Genomic DNA, 23,438 nt, shown 5'->3' on the forward strand with positions numbered 1-23,438 from the left:
GATCCTCACATGTTCATAATTGTATTTTATACTCTCTATCCATTTATACTTTTTTAAATTACATAGTTGTGATTTAAGTAAAGATTTTAAGTAGCTGTGTCTTTTATTCAATACATAAGTATCTATATTCACTGCAAAAGTAATAATACACTTAGGTGCTTATTTATTTAACCTGAGGCACTACTCAGAGCCCACATGAATGCTCTGTAATACCTCTCATGCCTCCAGATACGTACTTGGGACTCTCTGGTGGGGAACCATGGCTCTATAATCAATAGAGTTGATCCCTCTTTTAAGAGTGGGTCCAGTCATCATATTTTCCTACATCATCTGTGCAAGAGCACAGCCTATGTCAGAGGGAAGACACTAATGAGAGCAAGTGCACCCCAATCCTCGTCCCTGACTACCCTGGGATAGCCGTGAATTGAGTGGAGCTAACTGTCCTGAACAGCCACATGCAGCCATTCTAGTACCTGCCCCTGCCAATCAAGGAGGGACCACCCAGGCACAGACCAACTGTCAGAAGGGGTGGGAAGCCCACATTGTTATCTAGAATAGACCTATTTTGTTGCATGAAAATGGAGGACTGAGAAGGGGCTTTTCCTACTACTCAACTAAATGCTGTGGGGTCACAGAAGAAGGAATGGACCGTTCTGCAATGATTATGAATATCAATAACTTCCTAGACAAATAAGTTTAGTCATTTATTCAGTAAATCAAAAAATTCAAGTTCCTCACAAATTGAAGCCTGTGGTACAAAGAGAAAAACTGAAATAAGAAGAGAACAGACTGCTGAGCAGAGATGTTAACCTTACTTTGTCATACCTCCCATGCCTTAGGATGTTTGTGGCCCCTGGGTGCACACCCATGGAAATCTGCTATTTATTGTCATTATTTTTACCTCATTCCTTTGCCTTTCTCTATCCCTTTGCTATCCTCCTTTGTTTTGGTTTGATTCGACAGTCTCCATCTTTCACATACACACAGATAAGTTCCAGTTGGCAGGAGGTTAAAGTACATGAAGTGTTTAACTCATTTTCTGTATGAGGAACCTGAGAAATAGAGCCATTCTTTAGTCTCTGCCAAAGTCAGCCATTTGGAAGCTGTTTATTTGGTTTTCTTTAGTGTTGGCAGAAATGGGTGAAATTACACTTCACCGGATGGAATGGGCACTCCTCTATGAAATTCCATTGAATGGTGACAATTGTCTTCCATTAAAGGATCCTCTGCAGCCAGTCTGGACTGCGATCAAAAGCAGACAGCAGATTTCCATGAGACAAGGAGGGCTTCTAGAAATTTCAGGTTACTGCTATTCTTCCCTTAAAAAAAAACAAAAAACAACCCCAATGTCAACATAAGAAACATCCAAACCTGTAGAGAATTTTTTTAAGAATATTTTTGGGCTAAACTGATAACAATGCCAGGAAGCAAGATCTCAAATGCTACAGAGAATGAGTTTTGCACTTTCCTTTATACGTTTGGAATTAAGGGAGACTGCATGAAGGTGAGGATTGGGTTATAGGATAGTTAACAAGATTACGCACTCTCTTGAGGGTGGTTGAGCTTCTGAGGGGTCTGAAAAAGAAGCACTTCAAAAGTGTGTTAACCCAGATGCACAGAAACAGTGGACAGTGTTTGCTTAAGGCAAAAATAACCTTTTACTAAAGAAGTTACGTGCTTGGGACTGACTACCCACGCATCATGACCTCCCCAGTTAGGAATTTGTGATCAGATCATTCTATGAGCTTACTTTTGGTTAGATTTATTACAATGCCGCTTTTTCTTCCATGCCAAGAAGTCCGAAAAGGTTATTCCGTAGACCAAGGATACGCTAGTTATCATAATACTAATGTCTATCATATATGAATACTCACTGTGAGCCAGGCAGTGCATTAGGAGCTTACGACCTTATCTCATTTAAGCCTTATGTTTATAACTGTGCGATTTATGTATCAATTTCCAAGTGAGATCTCTGAGGTTCCCAGAATTTACTTCTCCAAAATCCCCCAGCTGGTAAGTGCCAGAGCTAAATCATAATTAAACAGTATGCTTTGCCACAGCAACATTATTCACCTATTCTTATATATGAAAAAAAAAACAAAAACAAAGTAATTTCTTCTTTTCTTATTCTATTATCCTTTGTCTTTATAATTCAAGCCCCTAATATATTAGTATAGGTGAATAAAACCAATGTTCTAGAAGATAATCAAGACCAGTTCAACCTTTGTATAAGGTATCTGTATATTCAGCAAATGCTTACTGAGCATCTGCTATATGCCAGGAATTCTGCTAAGAGCAAGCAGTATAGTGCTGGAGGCAAGAAGGCACACTAACCAAGAAGGGTCAGATAATTAGATGATTACATTGCACTAAATTGTTACAATTAACAATACAGAGTGAAATGTGGTATGATTAGGAGCAAGCCATACCCATGGGAGAAGTATCTAACTTAGGATGAAGATTCTTAAGTTCCTGTATATTAGGTTCCCCAACTGTCAGAAATTATAACATCTCTCCCCAGTCTTAGAAGCATATAGATATTAATTAATATTACACATTTTCATTCCTTTTTTACTTTGTGTAATTTCTAACTAGAGGAAGTTGAGTTTTATGTACATTACTAGGCGAACACAACCTCATATGTAGGTGTTTGAATACAGATACCTAGTATAGATATCTAAAACCAGAAAGTATTTTATGCAATTATTTAGTTTGTACACTTGAAGTATCTGCAAACTTCTGATAAAAATAGGCTCATCCTGATACCTTTATGATATCAAAATATAGCTATGAACTAATACATTAAATATTTGATCTCTATAGTCATTTTTGGTTGGGCCAGATTAGGTTAATACTATATAATATTTAGTAGAGATTAAACAGTATTCTAGAGGAACTTAGGACTTATATCTCAAGAACTCTAACTTATTTAATACAAAGGAAAGACAGACTTATGTGCTGAGTGAACCACTCATTTTATGAGATAGAGTTCAGAAGACGTAGACTGACTATTATATGAAATCCAAACATTAATTATTGTTTTTTAAATTGTGTACCATTAACAATCTATATTTGTCAAATAGAAAGATGACTAGCTAGCTGATATTTTGAGGTGAACGTGCCAGGATTGAAGGTCCAGAATTAATGAAATGATAGTTGACTGCAACTGATGATAAAGAAATAAATAATTTAAAAATAGTATGCAAGAGCTTCAACTACATTGAGTGTCAAAGTTTGTTTAGTTTTGAACTCTATAGCTGTAAAGCAAGGGTCATCGTCATAAGAAAAGCAATAAATTATTTGTCAAAAACAAACAAACAAACAATACTTGTTAAAAGTACAGTACACAGTTTCTGGCACCAAAAGGTGGGTAAGAAAAAAAGTGGTGCAAAATAAACCTATTTTAGTAATGTAAAAGTTTCTGAAAGTTTCTACATTCACTAACTAAAAAGCATTTAAAGATACAAAGATGACCCAAAGATTCACTCTAACCAACATGTTTGCCTAGTGCTAAAGAATAACTTTGGAGCTCATGGTGTCCTAATGTGAACTGGTAACACTTATGATCATATTATTTAGACATGTTTTTATTATTTTCATTTGTTTCTTTTTCAAGCCATTGTTGAAATTAAGCACTATTATTAAGTCTGTTTCAGAGTGAATTGAAAAAACAATCCATAGAGGTGTAAGGGAGCTAGCTATCCAAGTTTAAACATATCAGTGACAGAGCCTGTATTCAGGACCACTGGATATTCTAAGGTACCGGAATATCTTCCAAATGTTTTATGAGTGTATGAAACTTTTTAAAGATGATGAACACTCAGTGCTTTTATCCATGCGCTGTGTTTTCGTTTCCTTCTTTGTTCGATTATAGCAAACAAAATTTAGAAGATATTTTGTTCTATCAGGTTTTTAGCAGTCTGGTTATTTTTAATCTGCTCAGTATAATTGAGAAAACGACAGTATTAACACTCTTTTTCAAACATAGCTACAACTTCTTTATTTCTGAGAACAGAAGTTATTATTTTGCCTAAGTCACAGCACAGTTAAACCTAAAAATAAAAACTGCAGTTACAAATCAAAGTACTCATATCAATATGGTCACTAACTTATTAACTAATTAATGCATTTACTTTATTCAACTTTATCTTTCAAAATAAAGAGTAATGGAACCAATCTGTAAATAGAAAAGTAACACAAGTTCGTTGTCAAAAAGTTAGAGATTTAAAGAAATAAAAGTCACTTGTAATCCTACCACGTGGAAATGACCACTGTTAATGTTTGAGAGGATGACCATGCATGTGTCTCTGTTTACTTAGTGGGGAGTTTGCTATTGTGTTTCCCTGAAAATAAGACCTAGCCGGACCATCAGTTCTAATGCATTTTTCGGAACAAAACTTAATATAAGACCCAGTCTTATATTGTATTATATTATATAAGACCTGGTATTATATTATATTACATTATATTATACTATATTATACCATATTATATAAGACCCAGTCTTACATTATACTAATATAAGACCCAACCTGGGTCTTATATTAGTTTTTGCTCCAAAAGACACATTAGAGTTGATGGCCCGGCTAGGTCTTATTTTCGGGGAAACATGGTATTTCCATACTTTAGGCCTTGCTTTGTCTCTCAATGAACACCTTCCCAGAAACTGTTGCAGTTTCAATCTAATGTGCTAATGGGATTTGACAAAATCTATTCTTTTATATTATGTCATACAGGTATTATATTTGTATAAATATTAATATGTATATTATGTGTATATATTTTTGCATAATAGTTTTATAATTTTATTAATATGCATATTTTACATACGATATACTTTTATATAATACTTTTATAATTTTATAAGTGTAAATTGTGTGTATAGATAATCTATATATATGCAATTCTTATAAACACACTGGATCCTTAAAAGAATTCGCAAATCCTTTTTTCTGCTTCTTCTGTGCCTGCCATCTCTCTGTTTCAGCAGCACTTTAGATCTCGCTTTTATAACCACAGTTTAGCCTTTTATTTTTCTCTGGCATGAGTGATACTCCCTTCTACCATGAGTGTTCTTCTTTTAGGAGTAGAACATCATGGCTTTGAGCTTGGGCTCTAAGACAGACTTCTCCAGTTCAAATCCCAGCACCACCACATACCAGTCTAACCTTCGACTGGTTACTTAACCTTTGTGTACCTCATGTCCTCAGAGGTAAAATACAGTGATAACAGTTCTTACCTGAAACGGTTGTTGCAAAGATAAAACAAGCTGATATACGCAGAGTGTTTAGAATAGGGCTTATAGCAAATAGTAAGAATCCCACATGTATTAGCTAGTAATTTTCAAGGATAATACAAGAATGCCACTTTTGGGAACTTTATACTTAAAAAGCTATGCTTACTTGAGGCAGTCTGCATATAAACTTCTGTTGTGTATATAACATGAAGTTGAAAAATAATGTTAACTGGAAAGTCTACCAGGGGAAACTTTCTCATCTCTCCTTTTCTAGTTTTTTTCCCCACAGACCACACATTTCTGCCAGAAGTTAAGTCAACAGGAGACCTAAACTTGGTGCTGGGCCTGTTGACTCTCTATCAAGTGTAGGAGTGGATTCCAGAGCGAAGGGCAAGCTCTGGACACCCAGCTTTCTTCTTTATTCATAATTGAAACCTACTGGCACTAGCAAGAAGTCCTGGTTGTTTAATAAAAAATGCATGGGTCATAGGATGTAGGAGGAACCAAAACTCAGGTATCCACGGTATTACATTAAAATCCCTTACATTTGACTTTTCTGAATCACTTATTTGGGGGGGAAAAAAAAGGCCAGTATAGGTTAGCAGTATAGAATAAATATTAAGTATGATCAATTCTGTCTTGATCAGCTTGGGCTGCTAGAACAAAATACTACACACTGGGACAGACATTTATTTCCCACATTTCTGGATGCTGGAAGTCCAAGATCGAGTTGTTGGTGAGAGCCCTTTTCCTGGCTTATAGTCAGCCGCCTTCTTGCTGTGTTCTCACAAGGCTTTTCTTCAGTCCCTGTGCTTGGAGAAAGAGTGCTCTCTCTTCCTTTTCTTACAAAGGACACTAATCCTATAATGAGGGCCCTATCTTACGACCTCATCTCAACCTTATTACCTCCCAAAGGCCACACCTCCAAATACCATGACATTGGGGGTTAGGGCTACAACATATGAATTACAAACATTCAGTTCACAAGAAACTTTAATAAAGAAATGAAACTTTCTGTAATATTTTGTACCTATGCCATTCAGTAAAAGACTGGAGGACTGCCAACCCCAAAGTGATACCAGAGTTAATGTCCATAAGTTAATGAAAAGAAACTCTGAAATTCATTGAATACTTGACTTGGATATTTTATGGCACTTTGTGTAAATTTTTATACTGAAGTTTTATGATAATTTTTATGTTGAAATTTTATATTTGGTAAAATCCTACCTCAAAATAGTAGGAGTCATTTTTACCCTTACTAAAACTCATCTTAAAAACAAATAAGAGAAGATATTTTTCTAGATACCACTTTGTTCCCATTTAAAGCAAAACTTCCTGAAAGAAATGTCTGTGCCTCTTGTCTTCCAGCTTCTCTCCTCCCAGTCCGTCAGGCTTTTGTTCCCTCTACTCCACTGTAACAATTCTGGTGAAGATAACTGGTGACTTCTCTTTGCTAAATCTAACAACCAATTCTTGTTTCTCAATTTACTTCACTTGTCAGCAGCCTTTGAAACAGCTCATCACTCCCTTTTTTTTGAAACACTTTTTGTACTTGACTCCAGTGCCCATATTCCCTTGGTTGTCTTTGTCACTGGAACCCTCTTAAACCACCTTTGCTCAGTTTTCTTTATTGCCCTGACCTCCAAATGCCCTGGTTAGTGCCTAGATCCATTGTCTTCTTTATCTATAATCTCTCCCTATGTGATTTTATTCTGACTCATGGCTTTGCATACCATCAACATACCAGGGACTCCCAAACTTATATTTCCAATTGGCACCTCTACATTGAAATCCAGGGCTGTATAGCCATCTAATATGACATCTCAGCTTGGATATCTAAAAGACACCTCAATTTTAATATGTCCAAAATCAAATGAACTTCTGATTTCCAGCTCTAAATTTGATTCTCCACAGTCTTTCCCGCCTCTGTATACAGCAATTTTATCTTTCCAGTTGGTCAAGACAACCAAACTTGAAGTCATCCTTGATTCTTCTCTTCTCTCATGTACCACATCTGACCCATCAGAAAGCACTTCCTTTTTATGTCCTGCAAACAGCTGTATTGTACCACCTCCACTGGTCCAGTATTCTCTGATAGCTTCCCTGGATAGTTGCAAAGCCTCCTATCTAGACCCTTTGCTTCAACTCCTGGACCCTAATGTCTGTCTCACAACAGCCAAAAATAATGTTCTTAACATATGTCAGATTATAGTACCCCCATGTTCAAAGCCTTATCATGCTTTCATATTGAGAGACTAGATATAGAAAGGACAGACCACATATTAAAATACAACTCTGACCCACAACCTACAGCCAACTTTTGTACCAATAGGCCCCAAATTGGAGGAGTTGATCAGTAACTGACAGATTCCTTCATTTTTGTCCCTACTTTCAACTTAAGACCAACCAGAGAAAGCCAAACCTCCTTTCCTAACCAATCACATAGGATGGTCTGCTTCTAGTTAGTTCACCTGCAGCTTCCCCGTGCCAACAGCCTGCACTCAGGACACATGTGAAGCATTCCCTTTATTCCACTCAAAGCTTTCTCACTTTTCCATCTGCCTTTGAGTCTCTGCCAAATACGAGTAATGGTGGCTGATTCCCTTACTATAACAAACTGAATAAATATCTTTTGCTTCTTTTAATCCCAGTGGGTGGTCCTTATTTCCACAATATCTTTCTCAAAGTAAAATACAAAGTCCTTCCAATGGTCCCAAAGCTCCAGGTGATCTGCCTACCACCCACCCCGTCACCACTTCTCTGTTCCAATGTCCTACCCTCTCCTCGTCCAATTTACTCAAACCGCATTGGCCTCCTGCCTGTTCCCTGTACACACCTGGCTCAACCTGGCCTGAGGCCCCTTTCACTTGTTCATCTCTTTGCCTGGAATTCTCTTCTCTGAGTTATTAACATAGAGCATCTCAATCTCGGCTCAAATGTGACTTCCATGCCTTTCCTATATAACACAGACCACTCATCGTACATGTCCTGCCCCAGCCTGCCCTTGTGCCCTCAGCACACTCTATTTTCTTCGTATCATTTGTCACCTCCTGACTTACTATATGCTTTACTGTATATTTGTTTATTTTTTTCCTCCTCTCCACCCCCAACTAGTATGAAAATTCCATGAGACCAGGGATTTTGTTTACTTCCATATCCCTGTCTGGCAAGTAGAAGTTACCCAATCAGTGTTTGATAAATTAATAATTAGTTGTAAAATCTTATATTCGTGGATTTTTTTTTTTATGGTGCCGTTTTTTAAATTGGTGTATCAGTCAGAGTCCCAGAAGAAACAAATGTTACACTCCAAATGAGTAATTTAAAAAGAATTTTAAAACGTACTATTTACAAAGGTGAGGGTAAGGGTTAGGAACCCTCCAGGCATAGTACAGTGCCCCAAGGATAGCTAGAGCGGACACCATTACCACCTCTAGGCCTGAGGGATAAGGAAAGGAGACATTATCTCACCCAGAGAGCGAGCTAGGGTATCTAGCCGGCACTGTGACCTTTACTTGAGGGATGCAGCCAACTCTGGAGCCTCCAGGGGAACCAGGGGAGTCGGTGCAGACCTCACTCTGCTCTTGCACAGCCGTGTCCTGCTGTGCTCCCCTCTGGCTGACCCAATCAGAAGCCAGAGCACAAGGGAAACCTTTGATGTGGTTCGCATTTGTCAGCTCCAGAGTACAAGGCAGGGTGGAGAAGGGTGGGACGTGTCTGCTGTTCCAGTGGTCTTTCATAATCATCAGAAGCAGTGAGGCTTCTTCCCATTTTAAAAATAACCATAAAGCGTTTTCTGTGTGTATATGAGACTTTCAGTGAAACACTTCCCGGCAAATACCAAAATATCTGTTTGGGGGTTATCATGGCAAACTATTGAACTAGGTGTTTTATTGAACTAAATATAGTTTTACATCGAACAGTGTTTTTTCAACAATTTATGCCATTTTTATTACTTAGTGTACCTTTAAAATACCTTAAAAATGAATCATTGAAAGTTATATAAATATAATGTTGTATACTATGTGTTATTATTATTCCTCTAGGGGGAGAAGGAAACCACAAACTTGTTCCTAACGGCTGATAAATAGATTTATGAATTCTAAAGGAACTGCTATTTGAAAAATAACAAACAAACAAAACACATGTTGAACATTTTTTTAAATCATTAATCATTCAAAAGGAACACATTTGGGGTAAAAAGAACAAATATAGTAGACATTACAGGATCTAAGTTTTAATCCTAACTTACTAGGAAGAGCCCTTGACACATGTTCAACTCTATGAGTCCGAGTTTCCTCATCTGCAAAATACGAGGTGGGACAAAATGACTTCTGAGGTCTCTTCCTCCTCTAAACTTTGACTACTTGACTGAAAGGTGTTGCTTTGTGCCAAGAGAACAAAGTTGGATTTAAGTAAGTGTCAGCAGCACTTATTAATTGAGAAGAAAGCAATTACTAGAGATAAAAGCAATGTTGGGTTTTATTTCCAAGTTAAGAATTCACTGGCTCAGAGCCTGCAAGCTTTTTACCTGCTTCTCCCCCTCTCGTCCCTCCTTGCCTCACACTGTGTTATTCTAAAAGAATATGCAGGGTGGGGGATCAATCATTAGAGAAATTTTACTTTGCATTGGATTGTTTCAGAGATGAGAAGCTCAGACAAAAATAACAGTGGCTGTGACTGTGTTTTCTCCTTAGAATCAACTGTATTTATTCCCCAGTCTGAATACTCCATTGAAGAAGACGTCGGTGAGCTGTTCATTCCCATCAGAAGAAGTGGAGACGTGAGCCAAGAGTTGATGGTGATCTGTTACACACAGCAAGGTATGAACTAAACTAAAGTGTCCCCCAAAATATACACAAGTCTCTTTAACATGACTGAGACATAACATCATGCCACGACAGGTACAAATATGCCTATTATTACAGTTTTCATGAGGAAAAGCAATGTATTTATCCTGAAGTCTTCCTTCACTATTGTACCTTTGAGGACTCCTCCAAGGGGACCTGGAAGGACTCTGCTGCCACTTACAAAAAACATTTCTGATTCATTTGGTTGCTTATTCTAATATTCAACGCTTTCTGGATTGTAAGAGATTGAAGCCCCCCGCTTCCCCAACCAAGCCTGCTCAAGTGGGAGTAATTGTTAAAAAATAAAACAAAACCAAAAGAGGTAAAGAAATGCATACCCAAGGAAAGAAACTAATTTCAAACTAGCTTGAAATTCACTTCAATCAAATTTCAAAATATTTATTTTGCTCATGGGTAAGCATCCTCTGAAAGGCGATTTTTAGGTAATACAAAATTAAAATTAATACATAATATTCATTAATATCCTAAACATCTTTCTAGAAAACAGGTAGATTTTCTAAGAATGCAAAAGAAAAAATCATATTGGCTGTTGGTATCTGAGTGGACAGTCTTCAAAATTTCCATTAATGTATATGAATTGAAAGGTAGTAGACACTATTGATTAAAATTGCGGACTTCAGGGGCCTCCCAGTGGCTCAGGCGGTTAGCGCTCCATGCTCCTAACTCCGAAGGCTGCCGGTTTGATTCCCACATGGGCCAGTGGGTTCTCAACCACAAGGTTGCCAGTTCGACTCCCACAAAGGATAGTGGGCTGTGCCCCCTGCAACTAGAAACGGCAACTGGACCTGGAGCTGAGCTGCGCCCTCCACAACTAAGACTGAAAGGACAACAACTTGAAGCTGAATGGCACCCTCCACAACTAAGATTGAAAGGACAACTTGACTTGGAAAAAAGGCCTGGAAGTACACACTATTCCCCAATAAAGTCCTGTTCCCCTTCCCCAATAAAATTTAAAAAAAAAAAGAATTGCAGACTTCAGGATGGGCCTTCAGCTCTGGATGTCAGAGCTAGTGGTTTAACTTCTGTAAACCTCAGTTACCAATTGCATAAAACCCAATGCAGTGGTTAAGAGAATTAATGAGGCAATGTATGTGAAACAGTTGACACTTTACTGCACACAGTAAGCATTTGAATAGTAGGAGTTATTATTTTGTAATACTGTGTTGTTCTGAAAGGAAATAGAGGAGAAAACACTTGAAATGTAGTATTTGTCATATATTTGAGACCATTATGAAGTTGACTCAGGATGCTAGAGCAGTATCAGGAGCTATTGCAATTTCCAGGGGTGTTCCTAGATATTAATTGACCATTAAAGTGCTGCATGTGAAAATAATTGTGTCTGGAAACACCCTTGTAATGTGTTCTACATAAATAAATATCTTTTGGATTTTCTCTGCCTCCAGGAACGGCAAGCGGAACTGTGCCGACATCAGTGCTGTCCTATTCCGATTACATTTCCAGGCCCGAGGACCACACCAGTATTGTCCGCTTTGACAAAGATGAGCATGAGAAAATGTGTCGGATCGTTATTATTGATGACTCCTTGTATGAAGAGGAGGAAACATTCCACGTCTTTCTGAGCATGCCCATGGGTGGGAGAATTGGGTCAGAGTTCCCAACAGCTCAGGTTACAATCGTCCCTGACAAAGATGATGGTAAGTACTATTTTACCTAAAAATTATTCCTCCTAGCAGGCAGACCAACATCAGGCATGGCCTTCTACACAGAAAAATGGGAGTGTAAAAGAATACCACATGTGCATTTATTTTGTGCTTGATTTTATGGTGTGATTAAGTTTCAAGTTGGCTGCATCAATCAGTTTGTTTTTCTTGATGTAATATTTTTAAAGGGCAGAAATCCTACGGTGTGTTTTCTACTGTGTGCAGTTACTTTTACCGTGCCATTTACCATTAGGTGATTAAACTTTCAAAATTTCATGGTGAAAAATTGAAGCATTTTTTTAATAAATTTAATCTCCTTTGCATTAGTTCTGCTTTCCTTTTAAAAGTTTACGTTCTGTAACTTTAATGTCAGTGTCTGAATTCATTTTTCAAAGAAACCCATCAGACAAGCCTGTTAAATGAATAACTAGAAAGGTAATAAATATATGGAAAATTAAGTCCAACAGGCATCACTGTGCCCCCCAAAAAGGAGGGCGTATCCTAGACTACTTTTTCTGAGGGAAACAAAACTTCCACAAGGTAATCCCTCCTCTGAATAGAAAAAGGAGCAAAGGGGTCTTCCCAGTTTGAGAAACATTTGCTCTTTCTTCTGAGGAAAGCTACAACAAGAAGAAAGATTGTAAGCAATCTAGTGAGAAAAGTGAGAGCAGTAAAATGAGAAATAGGACCCCTAGTGCTTGATTATTTTTCTTTTCCTCTTGAATTTTTCCTCATGGTAGATGAAAGAGGAAGAAAATGGTAGGATGAGTCTTTTGGTTCAGAGAGAAGCTAAATAAGAGTCAAAAGACTTTAATCTGAAATAATCTTAAAACTCAGGAAGTTTTTACCTTAAACTTAGATAATAGCCTACGTGTATGAACAGCTCTAATATATTTAAATGTTTCTTTAGGTTTTTAGTTTAATAAACAATTCTATTTTACATTTAAATAAATACAGACATTTTGTTTAAATTCAATTGCTCTTAGCAAGGAAGCCAGTATTCTGTCAGCTAAAACAGAACTAATAGCGCACCCTAAATTACTATCAGCTTTCTCTCTCTCTCTCTCTCTCTCTCTCTCTCTCTCTCTCTCTCTCCCTCCCTCCCTCCCTCCCCCCATTTCTATTAATATAGAAAGATAGAAAAATAAGGATAGATTTAATTTTCAAGTATAAAATAGAATTGATGATTACTTTATTTCAGTTTGTTTTGTTGGCAGAACTTTTTCCCATATGGATTGCTGTGTGATGCATATGAGAAAAAAATAGAAGTACAGAAAAGTATGTTTTTATTAAGGTAGAATTGACATGCAGCATTATATTAGATTCAGGTGTACAACACAGTGATTCAGTATTTGTACATATTAGGAAATGATCACCACAATAAGTCTAGTTAACATCCATCACCATACATAGTTCCAAAAAAATTCTTTTTTCTTGTGAAGAGGACTTTTAAGATTTAGAAACTATTAAATATTATTGGCAACTATTAGCAACTTTCAAATATGCAAAACAGTATTATTAACTATAATCACCATGCTGTGTATTACATCCCCATGACTTATTTATGTTATAACTGGAAGTTTGTACCTTTTAACCTGCCTCACCCATTTTGCCCAACCCCCATCTCCTGCCTTTGGAAACCACAAATCTCTTCTCTGTATCTATGAACTTGGTTTTTGTTGTTGTTGTTTAGATTCCATATACAAGTGACATCATGTAATATTTGTCTTTCCCTGTCTTTTTCACTTAGCATAATGCCCTCCAGATCCATCTATGTTGTCACAAATAGCAACATTTCATATTATTTTTTGGCTAAATAATATTCCGTTGTATATGTATGACACATTTTTTTTATCCATGCATCCATCTATGGACATAGGTTGCTTCCGTATCTTGCTGTTGTAAATAGTGCTGCAGTGCATATAGGGACCTATATATTTTCGGGTTAGTTTTGTTTTCTTTAAATAAATACCCAGAAGTGGAATTGCTGGATCATATGGTAGATCCAATATTTATTTTCTGAAGAACTTCCATGCTGTTTTCCATGGTGGCTGCACCAATTTACATTCCCATCAACAGTGCACAAGGGTTCCCTTTTCTCTACATCCTTGCAACGCTTGTTATTTCTTGTCTTTGATAATAGCCATCCTAACAGGTATGAGGTGATATCTCATTGTTGTTTTGCTTTGCATTTCCCTGATGATTAGTGATGTTAAGCATTCTTTTATGTTCCTTTTGGCTGTTTGTATGTCTTCTTTGGAAAATATCTGTTCAGATCTTCTGCCCATTTTTTAATCAGATTGTTTGAGTTCTTTTCTATGGAGTTATGTGAGTTTTTTTATATATATTTTGGATATTAACTTCTTATCAGTTATATGATTTGCAAAGATTTTCTTCCATTCCATAGGTTGCCTTTTCATTTTGTTGATGGCTTCCTTTGCTGAACAGAAGCTTTTTAGTTTGATGTAGTTCCATTTGTTTATTTTTGCTTTTATTGTCTTTGCTATTGGAGTCAGATCCAAAATATCATTGCCAAGACCCATGTCAGAGAGCTTATTGCCTATGTTTCTTCTAGGAGTTTTATAGTATCAGGTCTTACATTCAAGTCTTTAATTTGTTTTGAGTCAATTCTTGTGTATCATGTAAGACACTTATCCAGTTTTATTCTTTTGCATGTGGCGCTCCAGTTTTCCCAACAACATTTATTGAAGAAAGTGTTCCTTTTCCATTGTATATTCTTGGCTACTTTGCTATAAGCTAATTGATAATACATGTGTGGGTTTATTCCTGGGTTCTCTATTCTACCCCATTGATCTTTGTGTCTGTTATTTTATGCCAGTACCATACTGTGTTGGTTACACTAGCTTTGCAATATAGTTTGAAATCAGGCACTGATTTGTTCTCCTTTCTCGAGATTGATTTAAATACTTGGGATCTTTTGTGGTATGATACAAATTTTAGGATAGTTTGTTCTATTGCTGTGAAAAAATGCCATGAGAATTTTGATAGGGATTGCATTGAATCTGTAGATTTGAGTAGTATGGACACTTTAACAATATTAATTCTTTCTATCCATGACCATAGAATAACTTTCCATTTATTTGTGTCTTCTTTGGTTTCTTTTGTCAATGCCTTATAATTCCAGTGTATAGGTCTTTCACTTCCTTGGTTAAATTTATTTCTAGATATTTCATTCTTTTTGATACAATTGTAAATGGGATATAATTCTTTTTTTTTTAAGTTTACTTACTATTTTTATTTTTAAAAATTTTTCAATTACAGGTGACACACAGTATATTAGTTTCAGGTATACAATATAGTGATTAGACATTTATGTAACTTATGAAATAATTACCCTAATAAGTCTGGTACCCATTCAACACTATATATAGTTACTATATTGTAGGGAATATATTGATTATATTCCCTATGCTGTACATGACATCTCCGTGACTGTTTTTATAACTGCAAATTTGTACGTCTTAATCCTTTTCCCTATTTCACCCAACCCCCTCCCATCTGGCAACCATCAAAATGTTCTTTGTATCTATCAGTTTGGTTTTATTTTGTTTGTTTATTTTGTTTTTTTAATTTTCCATATAGGTGAAATCATATAGTATTTGCCTTTCTCTGTCTGCCTTGTTTCACTTAGCATAATAACTTGCAGGTCCATCTATGTTGTTGCAAATGGCAAAATTTCATTCCTTTTTATGACTGAGTAATATTCTATTGAATATATGGACCCCTTCTTCCTTATCCATTTTTCTATTGATAGACACTTAGGTCGCTTCCATATCTTTCCTATTTTAAATAATGCTGCAATGAACATAGGAGTTCATGTGTCTTTTCAAATTAATGTTTTGAATTGGTTGGGATAAATACACAAATGTGAATTGCTGGTAGTTCCATTTTTAATTTACTGAAGAACTTCCATACTGTTTTCCATAGTGGCTGCACCAATTTACAATCACACCAGTAGTGCACAAAGTTTCCCTTTTCTCCACACCCTCATAAACACTTGTCATTTATTGATTTAGTGATGATAGCCATTCTGACAGATGTGAGGTAATATCTCACTGAGGTATTAATTTGCATTTCCCAGATGAGTACTGATGTTGAACATCTGTTCATATACCTATTGGCCATTTGTATGTCTTCCTTGGAGATATATCTACTCAGGTCCTCTACACATTTTTTAAATTATGTATTTATTTATTTATAATTATTTTTTTAATTTTCATTTACAGTTGACAGTCAATATTATATTAGTTTCAGGTATACAGCATAGTGGTTAAGCATTTATATAACTTACAAAGTGATGTCCCTGGTAAGTCTAGTACCCCTCTGACACCATGCTTAGTTATTACAATATTATTGACTGTATTCCCAATGCTATATTTTATATCCTGTGACTCTTTTGTAACTGTCAATTTGTACTTTTTATTCTTATCACCTTTATCACCTAGCTCCCTAGAACCCCTCAAACCTGGCAACCATCTGTGTGTTCTCTGTATCTATGAGTTTGTTTCTATTTTGTTGGTTCATTTATTTTGTTTTTTTATATTCCATATATAAGTGAAATCATATGGTATTTGTCTGTCTAACTTATTTCACTTACCATAATACCCTCTAGGTCCATCCATGTTGTCACAAGTGGTAAGATTTTATTCTTTTTTATAGCTGAGTAATAGTCCACTGTATATATATCTTCTGTTTTCTTGTTTTTTAAGATTTTATTGGGGAAGGGTAACAGAACTTTATTGGGGGAACAGTGTGTACTTCCAGGACTTTTTTCCAAGTCAAGTTGTTGTCCTTTCAATCTTAGTTGTGGAGGATGCCATTCAGCTTCAAGTTGTTGTCCTTTCAGTCTTAGTTGTGGAGGGTGCAGCCCAGCTCCAGGTCCAGTTGCCATTGCTAGTTGCAGGGGGCGCAGCCCACCATCCCTTGCGGGAGTCGAGGAATCAAACTGGCAACCTTGTGGTTGAGAGCCTGCGCCGTCCAACCAACTGAGCCATTTGGGAGCTCAGCGGCAGCTCAGCTCAAGGTGCCGTGTTCAATCTTAGTTTCAGGGGGCGGAGCCAACCATCCCTTGTGGGACTCGAGGAATTGAACTGGCAACCTTGTGGTTGAGAGCCCACTGGCCCCTGTGGGAATTGAACCAGCAGCCTTCGGAGTTAGGAGCATGGAGCTCCAACCACCTGAGCCACCGGGCTAGCCCTATATATCTTCTTTATATAATTGTTTATCAGTGGACTCTTAGGCTGCCTCCATATCTTGGCCTTGCACATAATGCTGCAGTGAATATAGGGATGCACATATCTTTTCAAATTTGTGTTTTAGATTTCTTCAGGTAAATACCCAGAAGTGGAATTGCGACGTCATGAGGTAGTTCTGTTTTTAATTTATTGAGGAATCTCCATAATGTTTTCCATAATGGCTGCACCAATTTACAATCCCACAAATAGTGCAAATGGATTCCCTTTTCTCCACATCCTCGCTAACATTGTTACTTGTTGACTTCTTGATGATAGCCATTCTGACAGGTATGAGGTGGTGTCTCATTGTGGTTTTAATTAGCATTTCCCTGATGCTTAGCAAAGTTGAGCATCTTTTCATATTTCATTGCCATCTGTATGTCCTCTTTGGAAAAATGTCTGTTCAGGTCGTATGCCCCTTTTTTAATTGAACTGTTTGTCTTTTTGGTATTAAGTTATACGAGTTCCTTACATTTTTTTAATGTTACCCCACCAGATGTATTATTGGTGAATATCTTCTCCCTTTCAGTAGAGTGTCTTTTTGTTTTGTTGATGGTGTCCTTTACTGTGCAAAACTTTTTAGTTTGATGTAATCCCATTTGTTTATTTTTCTTTTGTTTTTCTTACCCAAGGAGATATTATATATATATATATATATATATATATATATATATATATATATATATATATATATATATATATATATATTACTAAGAACAATATCATGCAGAGAGTTTACTGCATGTTTTCTTCTAGGAATTTTATGGTTTCAGATCTTACATTTAAGTCTTTAATCCATTGTAAATCTTTAGAAGCTCAGCTATGAGATTACTATGACCTATCAGAAGGAATTGTTTCCTGGACCATGTAACACAGTAGGTGGCACAAACTCACCTTAAGGCTTGATTTTCTCCAGCCTTAAGTTTAAGTTGTAGTTATCCAGCTTGGTATTCCTTTCAATAAGAAATAACTTTGGGGTGGCTTACTTATTTACCTTATCTACTGCTGCCTCCCCATGAAGTTCTTTTGGGTGAAGTATTTCAGAGACAACCCCACTGGCTAAATGATAATTTGTAGTACTTCTTCAGTGAGATAGTCTGATATGTGAGAAATCAATGATGATTAATATACCAGGTGACACTCCTTTATAAAATTGACAATATTGACCTACAGTGCCTAAAACCTACACCGAAAGCTCAAGTGTATTTTGATTCACTCATCACAGTTTGTTTCTTCCTTGACAATTCTCAGCATGATTTTATTTCTTTCCTTTCTGTTACTGTGCTATATAGGATTTTCAGTGTAATGTTGAACAGAAGTAGTAGAATAGGCATCCTTGTCTTTTTTCCTGACTTAAAATGAAATATTTATAATGTTGCACAATTTGGAATGATGTGTGCTACAGGATTCTAGTAACATTTTATCAGGTTAGGGAAACGCCTATTTTGAAAGAGCTTTTATTATAAATAAATGTTAAATTTTGTCCCCTTAATTTTTTTTTTTTTTTTTTTTTTTTTGCCTCTATTGATTATATCATAGTCTTTTTCCTTCAATCTGTTAAAGCAATGGCTGGCATTTTTAGATTTACTAGAAGTAAGCCATTCTTACATGCTTGAATAAACTTACTCGTTCATGACATAGTTTTATCAATTGCTAGATTAAATGAAAATACTAAGTATTAAATAAGAATATTTTATTTAGTATTTTTGCATCTATATACATGTGATGGGACTTTAAATTTTTTGTCTGGTTTTAGGATCAAGTTTGCAATAGCCCCATTAGGTGGGTTGAAATACTGTTTTCCTTGTTTACCCCCCCACACACACATTGGAAACTTTAAATAAGATTGTGATGGTTAGTTATCATAGGTTTGGTGAACTACCTATATATATTTAATTAGATTTTGGCCTACTGTTTTAATTTTTTTAGTGGTTTGGTATATTTAATTTTCCTATTTCTTCTTAACTCAGTAAGTTACTTTTTCCTAAGGAAATTGTTCATATCTCTACACTTTCAAATTAATGGCATAAGTTTGTTAGAATATTCTGTTACGATTTTTTAAGCCTTCCTCATACCTGTGTTTGTCTCCTTTTTATTCCTAATAATGCTTACTGATTCTCTTTTCTCTCTCCTGTCTCTCTCCTGTCTCTCTCCTGTCTCTCTCTCTCTCTCTCTCTCTCTTTCTTTTCTGTCTCAATCTATCTTTCCAGAAGTTTGTGTATTTTATTTTATTAGGTTATATTTTTTAGAAACTTTTTGGTTCTGGTTTTCCTTTAGGTAATATCTATTACTTTCATTCTCTACTTCATTTATGTATTTCCGTTCTTCACTCAGATCCATTTTCCAATTGGCTAATTTTCTCTATATGAATGTCTAATTTGCTACTTAATTTATTCATTGAAATTTTTTTAAATATCAATAACTGTTCTTTCATTTTGAGAAGTTCTCTGTGGAGTTCTTTTTTCATATTTGTCTTTTTCTATCATGCCTTGTGTTTATATGTATTTCTCTTTTTATGTATTTAATATTTTAAACATTTATTGTACAACCTCGTTTTGCACCATTTTATTATTGAAGACCTTAAAAGGTTCAAATTTCCTGTATATTGTTTCTGCTGCTTCTAGCTCATGGTATATTATAATATTTTTTTACATATAATAATTTTGGGTTGTGAATTCATTTTCAATGAAAATTTGTATGTGGGAAACCTGTACAACCTTGGTTCATAGATTAAACCATCAGATCAATTTTACATTTACATTTTCCATGACCAATTTTTACATTAATTTTCTTTTGATTTGAGGAGTTGCACTACCAGATATATATAGTGTCAATTAGAACCCCACATCTATGTATTAAATAGGCCAATAAAAGCTTTTTTCCCCATCCAGAATCCAACTAAAAATAACAAACTCTATTAGAGGATGGATTTTATTCTTACTCATACACTTCTTCTCATATCCAGGCCTAATGCTTGAGGTCTCAATTCCAAATCCCTACTTTATGTCTCCTATCCCCATATGGGCAATAAAATGTAACCCACTCAAATTAGCTACAATATTAACTAATTTGCTCAGTGCTCTAATTTTTATTTCTTTTATTCTGTCTCCTTGGAGGTATTCTTTTCATTATATAAAATATACATTAAAATATTTATATTATTTATATTAAAAATGTAGTATTTAAAACGTTTGTAATGGGAACATTTTTAAATATCCACTTAGGGTTTCTGGGCGGAATTCCCGCCCATTCTTGGGAATTTTTTTTCGCTTTTCCGTTCTCGAATTCCGAGAAAAGTTGGTGGGGAAATCGGGAAAATCGGCTCCTTGAACCCAGGGGGTTGGTAGTGTCCGCCGTCACTTTGTGGAAACAATTTATCGTGGAGAACAGAAATAGTTTATATCTTGGGATTCAGGAATGGGAAAGCGAAAAAAATTCCTGAGAATGGGCAGGAATTCCTGCCTAGAAACCCTACATCCACTTCACAATATTGCTCTTGTAATTCATTAGAAAAAATTTATTGAGTGAAAATGTAATGTGTCTAGCCTGTTCTCTGTAGTGGTGCATATGGACTACTCTTTATACTACTAGACTGCCATTTGGACTAAGAGTTCTCATTTCAGAGATACCATGGCTGAGTCAAAAACAAGTCATCCAAACTTCGTGTGTGTGTGCGCGTGTGTGTGTGTGTGTGTGTGTGTGTGTGTGTGTGTGTGTGAGATAAATTGCTAAGAACTTTAATTTCTGGACATAACCTCTTTGGCACAATGATTTAATTACTGAGCAAACCCTGGTATTTCTTTTATTATATTGGTAGATATCCAAGTCAAACAAAAAATGGTTATTTTAAGTCTTATTTTAATTATTTCAATTTAATTGTTTTACATGATGCATTCTTCACATAGACAGTGTCTGATAGCCAAGGTATTAAAGGGCACAGAAATGTACCATTGTAAACCAAGTTCCCATATGAAAACGACAGGAACATTTGACAAGGTAAAGAAAATAGGGTACTGTCTGAGAAAACTTACTTCTCATTTATCATTAATTATTGCTAGTGACTGAGAGAAATAAAGGAGAAAAGGCAGTAACTTAAGCATGAAACCAGTGAATAAAAACGGTCTCAGTATTTCCCTAACAGCACATATACAAATATATTTTTTACTATAAAGCATATGAAAACCTCTCCCTTGACCTGTATGCTTTTTTAGTGTCTAAGCTGAAAAGGACCTAGGACAGGATAGGTGAAGAGTCAAGTGAGACTTCAATCAAGCACCTTAATTCCTACATGTGAATTTTCTAGTTTCAGCTTGTCTTCTTTGTTATCTTGACTATTTACCCATTCCTTACCTTGGCCACTATCCATGAAACTACACATGCATGAAGAATAAATGAGAAAGTATAAAAGACACAGACAACAAAAACACATATTTGTTTTAACTGGCTTCTCTCTATCCTTACCACGTGCTGAATTTCAATGCCAGAAAGAATCTTTAAGTGAGAGAGTGCTTCAGCCAAATAATATCTTTCCTTCCCCACATCCTTTATCTACTTCTGAACATACTATCGCTGGCCTTAATTTTTATCATTTAACAGGGGATCTTTTTTTGTTTGTCTATTGAAAGTCACTTAAATACGTCCATTATATACTTCACACAAATAGTACAAAGAGAAACATGGAAACAAAAATGTCTTTCCCTTTCTTCCATGAATCAAAATGTCTCTCGGGTGAGTATTTGCTTCTGTAAGCGTTAATGTAAACATGAAGGCAAACACTTTGGAATCTTTATTTCTTTATTTTTTTATCACTCAGATCCCACTAATGTCCACAATTGTGGGAAGCACCACAATGTTTCTAAGGGTAATATAAAAAAAAGCAAATAATAATCCCTGCCCTCAGAAAGCTATCATTATAATGAAGAAACACGGCAAATGCACATTGAACACACTCCCAAGCAGAAGAACTCACCAGAAAATACACTGAGTAACTAAAAACAAATACAGTTGTGTCCTCTATTGTAAATAAATTCACAGTGTAAAACCTTTAACTTAATAATGTACGTACAAGCACAAATTTCACTTTGGATGAAGAAATTTGCCACTTTAAAGATTCCCTGGTACAGTAAATCAAGAGATGGAATCTCTGGATAGTTATGTGGCATTTTAACGAATATTTATTCATTTGTTCAGCAAACATTTTTTGAGAATCCAATATTCACTCATTAACACATCTATTTGAAAACTGTGAATTGAGCACCTCTGTACCAGCCTACTGTTAGGTGCAGCAGCAAACAAGAAAACCACAATCTCTAAACTCATGGACTTCTCAGACTTTGGGGGTACACAGATAAGTAAACAGGCAAGCATAAAATAAATGTGCTAAGTACTCTGTTACAGAAAGAATATCTTGCCCAACCCAGGTACAGGAAGGGCTTCTTAAAAAAAACATGATTTCCTATCTGATATTTGAAGACAATATTACAGTACCCCAGAGAATAGGGAAGGAAAGTGTGTTTCTAGCAGGAGAAGCCCACGAGTGCACAGCCTGAAACATGTGATGCATCCAGGGAAGTGAACACTTGGGTACAGCAAAAATTTAGAGTTTAAAGTGTGAATAGCAAAGAGGAGTTTGGAGAGATAGGCAAGGCGTCAATCTTATAGGACCACGTGGCCATGTAAGAACGTTGTGTTTTATTATTGAAATAAAAACAGAGAATGACAAAATCTGATTTGCATTTTATAAATATCACTCTACTCTGGCTAAAATGTAGAGAATACATTAAGATAATCAAGAGGCTGTTAGAGGAATACAGGTGATAGGTGACGGCCTATATGGGGATGAAGAGACAGTGCTGAGGAAGAATGGGCATGACGGGGTAATTGATTGGACATGAAAGGATAGAGGATAAGAAAGACTAAAGAGTTATGCCTTAGTTCTAGCTAAGGCAGTTCACTGAGATTGGGAGAACAGGAGTAGAATTTGCATAGGGACAAAACAACTGGTTCATTTAGGATATGTTAGTTTTGAAGAGCCTACATGATTTCAGAGTGGTGGACATCTAGTAGGTGAGTGGAAATATAGGTCTGGAGATTAGGACATAGTTCTGCATTAATGACGGAAGTTAACATATTTTCTCTATTGACAATAATAAAAGATATAGGAGGAGATAAGATTGTTTAGAAGACATGGGAAAATGTCTCTCATATGATTTATAATATGGATGGATTTTACACGATTCTCATATTTTAAAAAAAAAAGACTGCATTTCATGAATGCTAAGCAGAGAATGGGACATGGTGAAGACAAAGATAGTCAGCATAACGATAGAATAATCCCAACAAAGAAAGTGCTAAAAACGAATCTAAGGATTAAACATGTTTCAGTGTCTAAGTGCTGTAAAACATTCTTAAATCTGTA

At 35.9% G+C, this 23,438-nt stretch overlaps 1 protein-coding gene across 1 annotated transcript in view; it reads left to right on the plus strand.

Annotated features, from left to right (window-relative positions):
• The window catches only part of FREM2 (FRAS1 related extracellular matrix 2), a 166,859-nt gene that overhangs the window by 71,520 nt on the left and 71,901 nt on the right, over positions 1 to 23,438 (plus strand). The window contains exons 5-6 of the mRNA XM_019753570.3: positions 9,931 to 10,056; positions 11,508 to 11,759. Coding sequence (XP_019609129.3) covers positions 9,931 to 10,056; positions 11,508 to 11,759 — 378 coding nt within the window. The remainder of the gene's footprint in view (positions 1 to 9,930; positions 10,057 to 11,507; positions 11,760 to 23,438) is intronic.

This window comes from Rhinolophus sinicus, chromosome 16 (genome assembly GCF_057876585.1).
Source record: "Rhinolophus sinicus isolate RSI-liver-muscle chromosome 16, RSI-T2T, whole genome shotgun sequence".
NCBI lineage: Eukaryota > Metazoa > Chordata > Mammalia > Chiroptera > Rhinolophidae > Rhinolophus > Rhinolophus sinicus.